The 13587-nt window shown below is 32.1% G+C and overlaps 1 protein-coding gene across 1 annotated transcript in view; it reads right to left on the bottom strand.

The window, feature by feature from the left end:
- Window positions 1–12771, bottom strand: part of LanA (laminin subunit alpha) — a 50934-nt gene extending 38163 nt beyond the window's left edge. The window contains exons 1-6 of the mRNA XM_068764172.1: window positions 12577–12771; window positions 10654–10800; window positions 3835–3962; window positions 2945–3053; window positions 2413–2583; window positions 1027–1243 (exon numbers count right to left, since the gene is read on the bottom strand). Of these exons, the coding sequence (XP_068620273.1) occupies window positions 1027–1243; window positions 2413–2583; window positions 2945–3053; window positions 3835–3962; window positions 10654–10800; window positions 12577–12771 (967 nt within the window). The remainder of the gene's footprint in view (window positions 1–1026; window positions 1244–2412; window positions 2584–2944; window positions 3054–3834; window positions 3963–10653; window positions 10801–12576) is intronic.
- Between the last annotated feature and the right edge of the window lie 816 nt (window positions 12772–13587).

The raw sequence follows: 13587 nt of genomic DNA, 5'->3' as shown, positions 1-13587 counted from the left end.
ATTACTATTTACTATATTTACTTTGTAGAGCGGCATTTACATATAAAATAAAACAAAAAATGTAACATTCAGAGCTTCAATAAACCGCGTGTTCTTTTGTTTTCTAAAACGATCAGTAGTAATGTCATCAAAATTCTCAATTAAATACTAATAACACATTTCAAAATAAATTTTTCTTGGACTAAAAAATCAAATTAACCTTTCTTTGCAAGTCTGGTAAAAGCAGGCACAAAAGCAAGCACTCTAAAATAATTTTGTCGTAAACAGCGCGCCCGTTTGAAGGTTAAAGGTGTACAAATGAGAACAATCATCATCTTGTAAGCCGATCGACATCCAATGCAAGGCATAGGTCTACCTCAGTGATCGCCAGGATGACCAACCGTGCGCTATTGGGAGACCTATCCACGCCGCGGTCACTGGCACGTGGTCGCTATTTTCGAGCTTTTTGGCCAGAACGACAATCGGTTGCAGGAGCGATAGTCCCGCACATTGCCATTTCAACGAGCAATTCTTCAAGAAGCGGCGCCATGGTTCGTCTGTGGATCTTCTCATTTCTGATTCGATCTCACAACAAAGCCCCAGGCATGGATGGCCAAGGTGAACCAGAGAGTAATAGACATGGGTCTATTACTCTCTGGTTCACCTTAAACCTTTTTATAAGTCCCATAAACAAAACGGAACAGTTGAAATAACATTTTAACTGTGGTCGCGCGTGATGTGTACGAAAGTGGTTTCTATCATCATTCGATACTTAAGAGTGTGTATGAATGGCAAATTACCACGACTGTTATTTATTTATTCAATGATGTAACATTATTTAGTATATAGTTTTAACAAGACCAAATTTTATTTTAATTATAATTCTTATAATAACTTGGATAATGATATGGATCACAATTGTATCACAAATATGGAAAGCTTCTTGAAATAAAAACAATACTATTTAAATTAATAATTGTGTTCAGATCTTAATTTTAATTTTTCTAAGCTTAGATACCTTATGAGTTCTGAATGAAGGATACATACGTTCGCAAGCGAATCGATTCCAATTTTGGGATATTCTCCACTTCTTTTGTTCAAAACCTGGACAACAAGCAGCGCATTGCGGGCCACAAGTGTTGTGTTGGCAGCGACAGACTAAGATGTTGGTATTGCTTTGAGGATCGGCAGGATCGCAGTTATCAGCATGACCGTTACACATACAACGACCACCAATGCTGATGTCTTTGATACTGTAAAAGTACTGCGAATAAAACGATTTACGTTATTGAAGTTAATATAACTCTAACATTTATGAAAGAGACAATACTACTCTCTACTTAATTATTTCTTGCTTATGTCTAACACTTCGCCTTTCTTATAAAAATAGTTGCAAATCCTTGACTTCATGTAATCAAATAATCGTTCACCAATTTGTCCTTGCCCTAAATCTGTATTCGTTCTTTTCTTATCCAAAGCGTTTTACTTTCGAAGAATGTCTCCACAGCATAATAGAGTCAACAAACTGTTATTATTACGTAATTTTTCTCTAATTGTATTATATGTGGCATAAGTAATAGTAACTAATGTTTATTCATATCCTCCATTTATCTGTTTATTATAAGTTAGCCGATAAGTAGAGCATTTATCAGGTACATATAGTACGAGCTGTCCGGCACTGCCTTTATGACTGTAATTTCATGAAGTGGATTCTACTTATAAGTAATTTTCAACATGTCAAAACATATTCTAATCTTTATATTTATAACAGTTACATTTTTAATAAAATGTATTTTAATGAACTCATCTTAAATCTACTTGCAAGTGGGATTAAGTAAAATGCACTACTTGGCAAAAGACACATATTTATTAGCAGTGGAAGCCCAACGGTCAGGACTGCGACTTCCTATCGTATGCCATAGGTTCGAATCCGGGGACATTATATAGTTCAGATTTTGTGCATTAATTATACGGGATTACTGTAGCTTACAAAACAGTTTCCAGAGGATGGGCAACAGCGTCCTCTGTGTACTATAAGCGTGGCTATTATGGTCCTCTCATAGATATCTTTGGAAGCCTGTCTTGCATTGGACATCTATGGGCTGAAACGATCACGATATTTGTACCAAATTTATAGTTTATAAGCTTAGTGGTTCCAGTGATATCGTGCCGAATCAGTAAATCGGTGAAAATCTCTTGTTAATATGTAGATATCGTATTTTTTTATTTTTCTATCACATTTACATATTTGCTTACTTGTTATCCCTATACCCCTCTGTGTTGACTGGTAAAAAATGCCTATAATGCGTTAAATACGTCATAACATAATATATAAAAAAGTTGATAAAGAAGAAAAATTTTTTTTTTACTAAAACAAACAAAATTGTAGTTTATGGTATGATAGTAATTACTGTATATTATGACTTCACTTACTCTCCTGGTAACGGTAGGGTCCTGTCTTGTTACGGACATGAGATGGCCCAGCAAATTTTTGGTTCTCAATAGACGTAGTCGCACGTTCGTTGCTCTCGTCCATTCTTGAAGAACCGGAGAATCAAAATACTTATTCGACGATGGACGATAGTTTAAAAGTGAAATAGGTATCTATAACAAAAGATGTAATTTATTCATTTAACTTAAAAGTTATTGAGTAATATGTGATGTTTGAATTAACCATGTTAGCTATTTTGACTTTGTGCAGCTTCATTAGACCTCTATTTCCGCGAGCTCAAAATAGATATAATAAAGTTATTGATCGAACAAGAGTCAGTAATGTTATTTAAACATTTATATTGTATTAATGATTAATTAGTATTAATACAGTTCTACAGTAATTAACAAATAAAAAAAACCTTATAGCACAAAGGCATACTTTTAAAGTTAAAAATATTAAATTATTGAAAGTATTTGGTGATTAGTTCAATAGTAAGTATAATGTTTATAATTATATTTAAACTTGACTTACCTCTCCTCCTTCTAAGGGAACAATTTTAGAATATTCGGTGCTGCAGATAACGGAGTCGTCTCTAGTTATAGGCTGCAAACTCTCTTTTCCGAAAAATCTCTCACAATCCCTATAAAAGAAATTGATTTGTGAATCTATTACAGAATGGGCTCATTGCCACACTGAATTTAAGCTTCAATGATATTCATACAGTATTAAGGTTTATTAAAATGGCTGTTCTATGTGTCACATCAACGCGCAATTTTTTGATAACGTATTAGTGTTCTGTACAAACTTAAAGTAGATAATATTTGAAATTATGTTTTTTAATTGAATTTAAAAAGTTTTCTCCAGGGGCTAATATTAAATTATTACATCTTTGTAGAAGTAAATAGATTTATTTATCTACTTCTTTCGTCATTTCATAAGGTATTCTCGGGAAATTACTCCCGGTGAGTTCCCACGTCTTTCGACGGTAGCCGTTTTTGAGAGGATAGTCACTTATCTCAAAGCTGAAGACCGGCGATGATGGCGTAATGCGCGATGATCTTTTCAAATAGGCTTATGATCTTCAGTAGTATAGGGATACGATGCATGAAGGATGATTTATATGATGATTATTTTTATGCGTCACATAGAAAATAGAAAGAAGTTAAATAAAAAGTGCGGCCTTATCGCAAATGATTATGTATATTATGCATCATACTCGTATAGTATACTAAGAATGTGTGTAATAAAATGACGTAATGGAGACTCGAGTAAAGAATAGTTGGAATGCTAAGAGATTATAGTGCTGAACAACTAAACTGAATTGCCACATACGGCCATATATTGCCACATAATAAATTTGCAAACCAATTGCCACATATTACGATTTAAAAAAACAATTATTTTAATCATATTATACTTACTGGGGTGAATCTGAAAAGTATTGCCATGGCTTGAAAGTTTTTCCATAATCAGTTGATTTTTCTAAAACCCAGAGACCAGGACGCGGCGAATTTCCCATCTGCACGAATACATAGGCCACATGGAATTCCTAAAACAAATAAAATTCACGTAAATATGATATAATGAAACATGTTTCTGAAGGCTGAAAATTGTAATTATTCTTAGTCATGTTTAACTGCAATGGATTAATATTTTAACTGCGGCTGTATAATTACATCATAATTATCATTTCAGCAGCAGAATACCCACTAATTTCCAATGAGGTCCGGAAAATGGCTAGCATCTTCCGATGATCTTAACCTTAAAGACGTTGGTCCACCTTGCGAGTGAACATCTTACGCTGGGATCATTCGTGGTATTTAATATAGAACCTTAAGGCCCCAGTGGCAATCTGTTCTGCGCGCTATTGCTTGCCTACTGCCACTTGAAACTTACAAATACGCTGGGGTAGGTTGGTTACTTTCTTTTGCATACGGATATCCTTATTACTAATTTGATTTTGAAAAGAAATCGTGAGTACTTGACCTAAATATACGTATACATTCATTTCTTACAATGATAAAAATGCAGCCCCATTTTTATCTATATAAAAAATTATCGTAGTAGATTTATTTAATCAGTAGTAGCATCGCGTCTCATGTTTTTCATTGTTTCCTAGTTGTAATATAAAAATGTGAGTTTCCGTTGGCAAGGTCTGTAAATATATTGTTCAGTGTCAGTTTTTATTTGCATATTTTATGGATTCAATATCAAGATCTGTTAATATAATTTTGTTTTCAATGTTCGATACGTCCTATTTATAAATTATGTATTTTCAGTTTATAGTACTAAGGTCTTAACTGGGCTTATGAGTGCGATGATATACAAGTTAAGTTTCACACTTTATAACTCCTTTATCTATCTATTCATTATGTATGAGATTTCCTCCTATGTTTAGTACATATCACGATATCTCAGGAACCATAAGACACTTGAAATTAGATAGAAATATTCCTTTAGCTTGAGTAGATACCAGCTAAGAAAGGATTTAACAAAATTTTTTGGTAGTGGGGATTAAAGGGCATTCATTAAAAATGCAATTTTTTTCAAATACAACTCTTAGAGGTGTAAAAATTTGCCAAACTTTTTATCATGCTGAAAATTACCGAGAATAGATTTTATGAAATAACATCTACCAGAGAATCTCGCGAAACGGCCGGGCGACGGCTAGTTCTTTACATCATATGGTATATACTTATTGTATAATGATAGTTATTGATTTCAGTACTTAATACTATGATATTATAAGACATCAATTCAAGATAGAAAAGTGAAAGAATTTTAAAGTCTTTCTAGTAGCTACCGAAACCTATGTACCGCGCCTTAAATATGCGCGCGGCGAGAGGGAGGGCTGTACCGATATTTGCCTCTGTTCCGTCTGTCCGCTATCAACGCTCTCTTCTCTCCTTGGCTCTCTCCCCGCCGTATTTTCCATGGGGCGGTACAGAGTTTTTTGTACCATTAAAATAAAGTCTGTTATGTAATTTATTAGTTCTTGCACTACATTTATACCTACGATCTCATATCAAAGAGGCTATCCATCTGATTTTTTGTAGACATTAAAAGCAAAAATAGATCATATGTTGCATTTGGCTATTGTTTTCGCAATATTTAAATTACTATGAGTCACACAATTGCTCAATTGCATAGAGTTCTTATACATTTATAAGTTAGCTTATTACTATTAAAATTTATAGAAAACAGCATTTCTAATTACCGCTTAAATGCAAAATATCATTGAACTGTATTAATTCTAATAAGAGTTGTTTAAAAACACGTTTCCTTTATTGTCACATAGTTCTATCCAACAGTATGTAACTGTTTAGACGTTGTGGCTTGTGAAGATTTGATTGGTGGAGCCAGTAAACATGCGTGGGGATAATGATCTCATTACAGCGTCATCTTAAGTATTCAACCGCTTGCTTAAATAGACCGATAATATACGTATGTATAAATTAAAAATCGTAAATTAATATTTTATATAAACTTTTTTGATGATTAAAATTTGATGTAAGTTTAAATTATTTTTTAATGATTTGATGGTTGAATCGTTTCATCATTTTAGACGTAGGATGTCCAGAGAAGGATATAAACCTCTGCCATAGATTTCTAATAGGCCGGTACAGTGGGGCCTGTACCTAGCCTTTTCCGAGGACTTTAATTAGGTCATCCTTCCATCCTGTGGTTGTGTCGATCCGTGGTTACAACTCGCGCTATGTGGCCTGCTTACTGCCATCTTGCCAATCCGCTGATGATTGAAAAGATCATCTATAATAATGTTATATACGTTACGTAATTATTAAAATTTTCGGTTTAAAGTTTTAAGAACGATACAGTAGTCTAATTAGCCAGAACTTCCACTCTTATCTAATAGAGATATATTATTATTATTACTTCTAGTGGGAGCTGCCTCTGCTCAAGATGTCTTTGGGGAAGACCGAGTCCCTGCAGTGGACTGATTTTTTCTTTAATGATATCAAAATAACCTTAGAATCACGGTGTATCTAGAATATTCACAATACAGTATCCAGTGCTATAAGTTAATGTGAAAACAAAAGGTAGAAATAAATAAATATGTTATTATTAACTGTCAAATTCGTCGAAAATTACGCATCGGAAGCTAAAGTTTTGGAAGCGCGTTGGACGACTTACGATCATAGGTCGCAGGTTCAATTCCCACGATACGGTCTCAAATGTAATTCTCACTTTTTGCATTCATTATAAAGGATAACTACTGCTCAGAAAAAATGCCATAGGATGGGTAGCAGCGTCCACTGCGTACCATAATATCACACTGCGATCGCCAACCTCTTTGCCAAGCGTGGCGATTATGGTATATCCCCCAATAGATATTTTTGGTGGAAGTCCATGCCTTGGGGATCTATGCGCTGAAACGACGACGAAACGATTCTTTTACTAATACTAATATAAATAGTTTAAATGCCCAGATAATTAACACACTAAAACATTACAAAGTTTATCTAATTTTACAATGAATTTCTTATCAAAAAAATAGGTTACGTATTTTATCTACAAGGGTTATCATTATTCGTTTTATATTCACATAAAAATCCTAGTAATGTTTAAAATAACGTCTCACAATATCTCCCTTTACAACGCTTTGACGGCATAAAAGTTTTATTATCTGTATGTTGGTATCGACGCCCACTGTGTCCTGTATAAAACCGCCAAACACGCGTAAAATGTGTGATGTGATACATCTGGTTTTAATAGAACGACCTTTGAACCTTAGACGAATAATAATCATGTTTATGCTAACTCAATAAGCTGTAAACGGATGAATGCTTTTTTAAGTTTCTATAAAAAAGAAGACATATGCCACAGAATAGCTTAGGCACCATTGCTTGCTTATGACAGCATTTAAGGTATTGTGGCAGACTTGGAAAAAATATTGTTATAATTCTTATGAATATAAGAAATGAATTTAATGATTATGCTTGATTATACGAGATTATAGATTATAGATGTAAAAGAAATGGTTTTGAAATGGATGCTTACAAAGCTTTAAAGTTTTTACATTTATTTCCAATTACCCTGTTTGTTGTGAGTAACCCAAAATATTTATTTTTCTCATTTGAATGTGATAAGCCTATAACTTCTGGAAATATAGTCTGGAAGGACAATACTGTCAGAAGTTACAATATAGTACCTAATAGTTAAATTTAACATATAGTAATCAGAACTTTGAAATTGATTTTTCTTATCATATTGTTATTACTTTATATAAAATTTCAGAAACCATTGATTATCGGATAAGGTGTAACATATATTAATTGACAGTTAATGAGTTATATATTTTAATTACCGCCTTAGAGCTTTTACACCTTTAACAAACATACTAAACATAGATTCGTGTTTAAAGACGGGTTGTTTATCTTTGCATAAACTAGTACGTAAAGAAAGATTTAAAACAATTATACATAGATATAAATATACTCGTTAACACATAGCAGTGATGAAGGGATGTTTTGTGAGGCTAGTGGTATTTTTAAGTGGTATCATCTCTTTAAGATGTTTGGATACAAATAAAAAAAATAAAAAAATGCGGGTGTTACAAGGACTCAAAAAATTCTATACATCAAGGCTAATCGAATGCTGCCATTGCTTTAATTTGACAACTTATTTATTTAAGTTTTAGTCTGTGATGTCATGTTTATAATGACGTATTTCTTCCACCTCTACGTTTTGTTCAACGTATAAATTAAATTTCCTAAACCATGAGGACTATTTCTAATCTTTTGTACAAATAATTTTCAAAGAAATATATATATTAGGTATATAAGAGTAACATGAGCTAGACGTAAGAATAATAATAAACTATTAAGTGTAATCTTCAGCAAATCTGTTTATAATTATTCATAGCAACTTAAACAAATTAGTAAGCATTAGTGACATTATTAAATAATGTTCTATTGTTTAGAAAGTAGGTGATTTTTATGTGACGATGATAAATAAACATCGAATATTTACATTTAATTTGTGAATCGTGATTTTGTAATATAAAACGTAATAGAAGAGAGTGAATTCGCAGTCGCATGGTGTTTAATTAGCAAGGTATATAGTTCAAGGAAAATTTACCACATACTTATATAAACATACATATACCGTTACTAAATATTATGATGCAATATTTAAAACTGATGATACAGTATTCGGATAACCCGAGATACTTGTCTGAAATACAGTATGTCAGCAAGTTTTAATACACGCAAAGCATAAACACGCTATTCGATGCACAATCGCTCAGCCCCTTAGTAATGTATTACAACACTGTCATATTCTTTCTTGACTTCGCGAAGCAAATTTTTGTTTACATTTAATACAAAAGACAGATACATTGTTTACTTTATATATATCTATATAATTAATTCATTTCTGATAAAAGATGAACTAGTTATTTGTAATATAATAAATAATGAAACATATTAAAATAAAAGAACGGATAAGATTTGAAGCTTTGAAGTGTAGTATTTGGTACGCAGGGGACGCCGCTGCCCTTGTTTACACTTTTTTGAAAGCAGTGGATTTTTAATATAATTAATAGACAAAGTGTAAATTATATGAGATTGTAATACGGGAATCAAATCTGCGACGTGCGATTGCAAGTTTTAGTTCTCTACCGCTGTGCTACCACATTAAGATTATGACCAGGCTCTCCACAATGTTACCAAATATGTTTTTAAGTTATTTTAGATATCGGGCAATTAGATAACTTTGAGAAACTATTGATTGTAGAAAAAGTAGACTGTAAAAGAATTACCTAATTGCCGGACTGATAAAGTCAAATAAATAACTCTACTCTTTATAACTGCTGCCCTAAATTTTGTATCGAATTGTATCGTATTTGGATTGCGTTGAAAGAGCTTATCAACAATTTCGTCGATTTCAAGATTGGCAATTTTCTCGGTGATATTATATATAGCATTCTTCTTCTCTATGTGATGTAGGAATTATATTTTTCATAGTGAGTTTAAGGTTTTCAATGGTAAATGAGCTTTAAAACTCATTATTTTACTCACTTTCTTTCGAACGCTAGACGCATTTCAAGTGACAGCTCAGGCCAAGATTTTCTTCCGAAAGCCTTGGCAAGGAGTCCACAATAGTTACTGTAAAGAGATCTACGCTAAGCGCTTTTAGCGCACTATCAACTCAAAGCCGTTGAAGCCGTAAATACTAATAGGCAATCCACAAAATATGCGCTGATGAATTGATACTCTAAAAAGATCTACTATATTCGTGGTAATTGACCCGCATACACCACACCCGCCTTGCGTGGCTTCTATTGCCTTTTGTAGGTGAAATTTCATTAAATCCAGTCTTGGTAATTTTTAATAAGTATTATATATATAACAGGTACAGTTTGGTAATATTCTTATTTTAAATGAACATCTTCTTTATCCCTTTGTTGTTACCTGATATTTACTCGGCAAAAATAATCTTCCTACCAAATTTTAATGTCTCTAAACCTCACGGCTCCAGAGCTATCGTAAGGAGTCAGTAATTAGGTGGAAGTCTCTTATATATCATCTTATAAATACATTTATTGATAGATTTTTTTGCTACTAAGCGTTTTTCTTAGAAGTTTTTTTTTTTTTTAAAACCAAAACCGTTGTTTATACCGTAGCTTCTTATCTATTAATAAATTAATGCCCTAAACAGCTTAACGTGAGGTAACGTCGAGTTCAACGGACTAATAGTGTCGTATAATGCTACTATTTCGGGATCTGGTATGCTATATGTCCCGCAACGACGGGGAAACGTGAACAAAATGATACGCATCTATCAAGAACATTGTTTTACTTATTTTCTTATGAAATAAATATTGTAACATATTTTAGAATGTGTATTTATGTTACCACAGAGGGCAGGTTTTCAATAAAACTTTATAGTATTTTATAACATGTGATTTGAATACCTGAACCTATATATTGACCAATTTAAAGCTTTACATCAATAAACAATCATTCTGTATAGATGTTGTGTCTCTTCAGTTCACTCTTTTCAGTTTCCGTTATTACATGTAGATATACTATATATTTTTGTATTTCCGTTTCTTGTCGTATAATGTAAGTGACGTTGTATTGAATACATTGCCCTGGCGACTCATTTTAGTGTTCAAAGCTTCAAAGATTTTAGATACCGTGCTCATTTTGAATATTCAGTGTACTGCACTGAACGTGCAGAAAATAGTTGTGAGTGTTAAAACGATCGTAATTTACCTGGCCGAGGTCAATTGTCAGGTTGACTTCGTTGTACTTCATTCCTCTTGATAGTGGGGGACTCTGCCACCACGTCTCCATGCTGTCGACGGCATATTCCGGAGGATGCTTCTTCGCTTCATTAGTAGCATCGCAGATGTCGCAAACCTTAAGAATTATAAATGTAATCAAAAAAAGGCATTTAAAAATTAAAATAAACTATATATGTAATAGACGTAAATAAACAGATAAAATATTAAACGTAACATTTTCGATTGGTCATATGTAACAGAAAAGAGATGATCTGGTTCAAAAAATGCCATTAGTTGTTCCGCTAACGGTTTTCCTAGTAACTTAACGATCTTGCGATCTATGAATTTGGAGCTATAGCGTGAATGTTTGTACATAAATATATATAAATTAATAAAAAAAAACTTATGTTATTGGATCTGAATATTTGTATTAATCCTGACAATTCAAAACAAGGTCCATCACATTCCTGTTTGTTAGATTTATTCAAAATCTTCCCGAGTCACAAACTCCTTTAATTTCATCCAATAAATCCGTTCATTCATAAATTCCTTTTTCAAAATAAGAGAACAGCATGTGCTTACAAAAAAGAACATTCCAATTTAGAAGCGATTGTATGAGATTGAGCCGAAACAAAAGATCGGTATAAGTTTTTGATGCGCAAACGCATTTGGCCACCATATGTCTGTGAAAATACAATGGGTCGTGCCGAATACACACGAAATTCTCCGAAACGTTCCGAGGCACACTAAATTAGCACCTTGGTTAACATTTGTCCTGTTTAAAGTTTAGAATCATACATATATATACATATTTAATATTCAAAAAACATAATTTCCATACATATAGCAAATTTATATTAGGTCAATGAGATATAATTTGTAACGTGATTATAACCACGGAGACTAATTAATTAAAAAAATAATTGTAAAAATTCCTATAGGGATATAATATATAATTTAGATGTAGGAGGTTAAATCTATTCATTATAATCACACATTTTTATTATCATTTTACAGTGTAACGGCCTCTTCGAAATGTTCTCTTGACCTATGAACCCATTATCACAGGATAACCATGAATGAACTATTGTTTTGTAAGTTGTAACCAGACCGTATTTTTCTTTGTTGCTAATTTGAAATAATAAGATAATAGATAATAAAAAAATAAACAATGATTATCTAAAAGTACAATTTAGTTATAACATAAATAATGTTAGTTATACTGTTTTAATAATGTATAAATATATATCTCTATGTTATTACTTGTTTTATAAAAGTGTAAATAATTTAATAATTTATTATGCGATAAGTAAATACACTTTTAAATTCTTAAAATATAACTGAAAGCTTCAGCTTAACGTAATAATAAGTATAAAAATATTTTAATCGTCATAAAATTTATAATAATAATGACTACTCCAGCTTTTTTAATCGAAGTGCCACAGAGCAGCCTCTGTTATCTGCGGGATGTTTGGCCAACAGGACGCGACGCTGCTGAGATAAGCGTGTTATCATTAGTTCCTGTTCAACTTGTTACTTGTTAGGAAGCTAGGAATAAATTTAATGATTTCAAGTAATTTCTCTTCTTTAACTTTTAATTTTAAAGCTTATGTAATTATAACAATAGTGACAATTGGTTATCGATATATTTAGTTTGTAGAAGTTATGCAAAGGTTTCAATTTACATTCATATGCATTTGAAAACGTTTCATGTAATATATGCAATGCAATGTTTTTAATAATTCCATCAAAAGAATTATAAAAATCTAAGAGAAAATGTAAGCGAAATATTACGGATAATGATTTAAGTATCGCACGCCTATTAGTATATATAATTGTGTTAGTAAATTAAATATAAATACTATAAACTGTCACAAATTGTTATGAAAGCGAACGTGTAATAAAAAAATACCTGTCCTTGGATCACATGTTCATCGTGGTCGGCGTTAGCACCGGCCAGTTTGCAATAGAGCTCTGGACCTTCATCTCCGCAAGTTGCAGTCGCGGTAATTTTCTTACGAAGCGCTAAGTTAAAGTACGGAGGTGTCAAAATTTCTGCGCACGCGACGCTTATATATAAAAATAAGAGCGCCAGAGCACGCCCCATGTTGCGCGTGCGCTGTCCAAGCACAGAATGACGTCCCAATCGACGATAGTACGCCACAGGGTTCGGGAAGGGTAAAGGAGATTATTTTTTTTACTAATTCGGAGAAAAGATAGCTTGTGCATCAACCAGTTTGTATATTAGAGATTATAGCTAACAAATGCATAGAAGTAAAACGTATACTATTATTATAAAAAAATAGAAACGAAAAGCCGGTTTCTTGACATTTGCATTGGGTTTTTAGATGTGTTTCTCACAACATTTTAAATAATATTACACTTTGTTTATTTACGAACATGTGTTTATGTAGCTTTATATTTTTGTTAACAATGAAACTATCTTCGCAATTAGTCATATCTATTTTTACTATCAATCTAATTATTTTTTAATTTATTCATGACTTTTCATAAGCATATAACTAGTATTTAAAGAAATGGTTTTTTATAAGATTCATTTACTAAATTGTATATTATTCTATGTTAATCGATATTTTACCAAATTATTTAAAAATTTAATAATATTATTATTCTATTTTCTAAAATAACAACAATCTCTTTGAAGGATGCAATTAGATATTATAACAATGACATATATATACATATATATCATTGTTATAATATATATATACATATACGCGTATTTATACATGTACGCACATTTTGTTCATATGTTTTAATTATTGTAAAGTTATTGTCAGCTTTGCATATTACTTCGCAAAAATGAAAATGTTGTTAAGTGTCATTGAAAAGTTTAAAAGAAATTTAATTATGTTTATTCAAGCTCATTGCAGCCAATTGATCAAGAATCCAATGCCACAGA

Source organism: Battus philenor, unplaced genomic scaffold (genome assembly GCF_028537555.1).
Source record: "Battus philenor isolate CCGP_79_NKW_IND1 unplaced genomic scaffold, ilBatPhil1.0.hap1 SCAF_1, whole genome shotgun sequence".
Taxonomy (NCBI): Eukaryota; Metazoa; Arthropoda; class Insecta; order Lepidoptera; family Papilionidae; genus Battus; species Battus philenor.
This window is presented reverse-complemented; position numbering and strand designations above follow the sequence as displayed.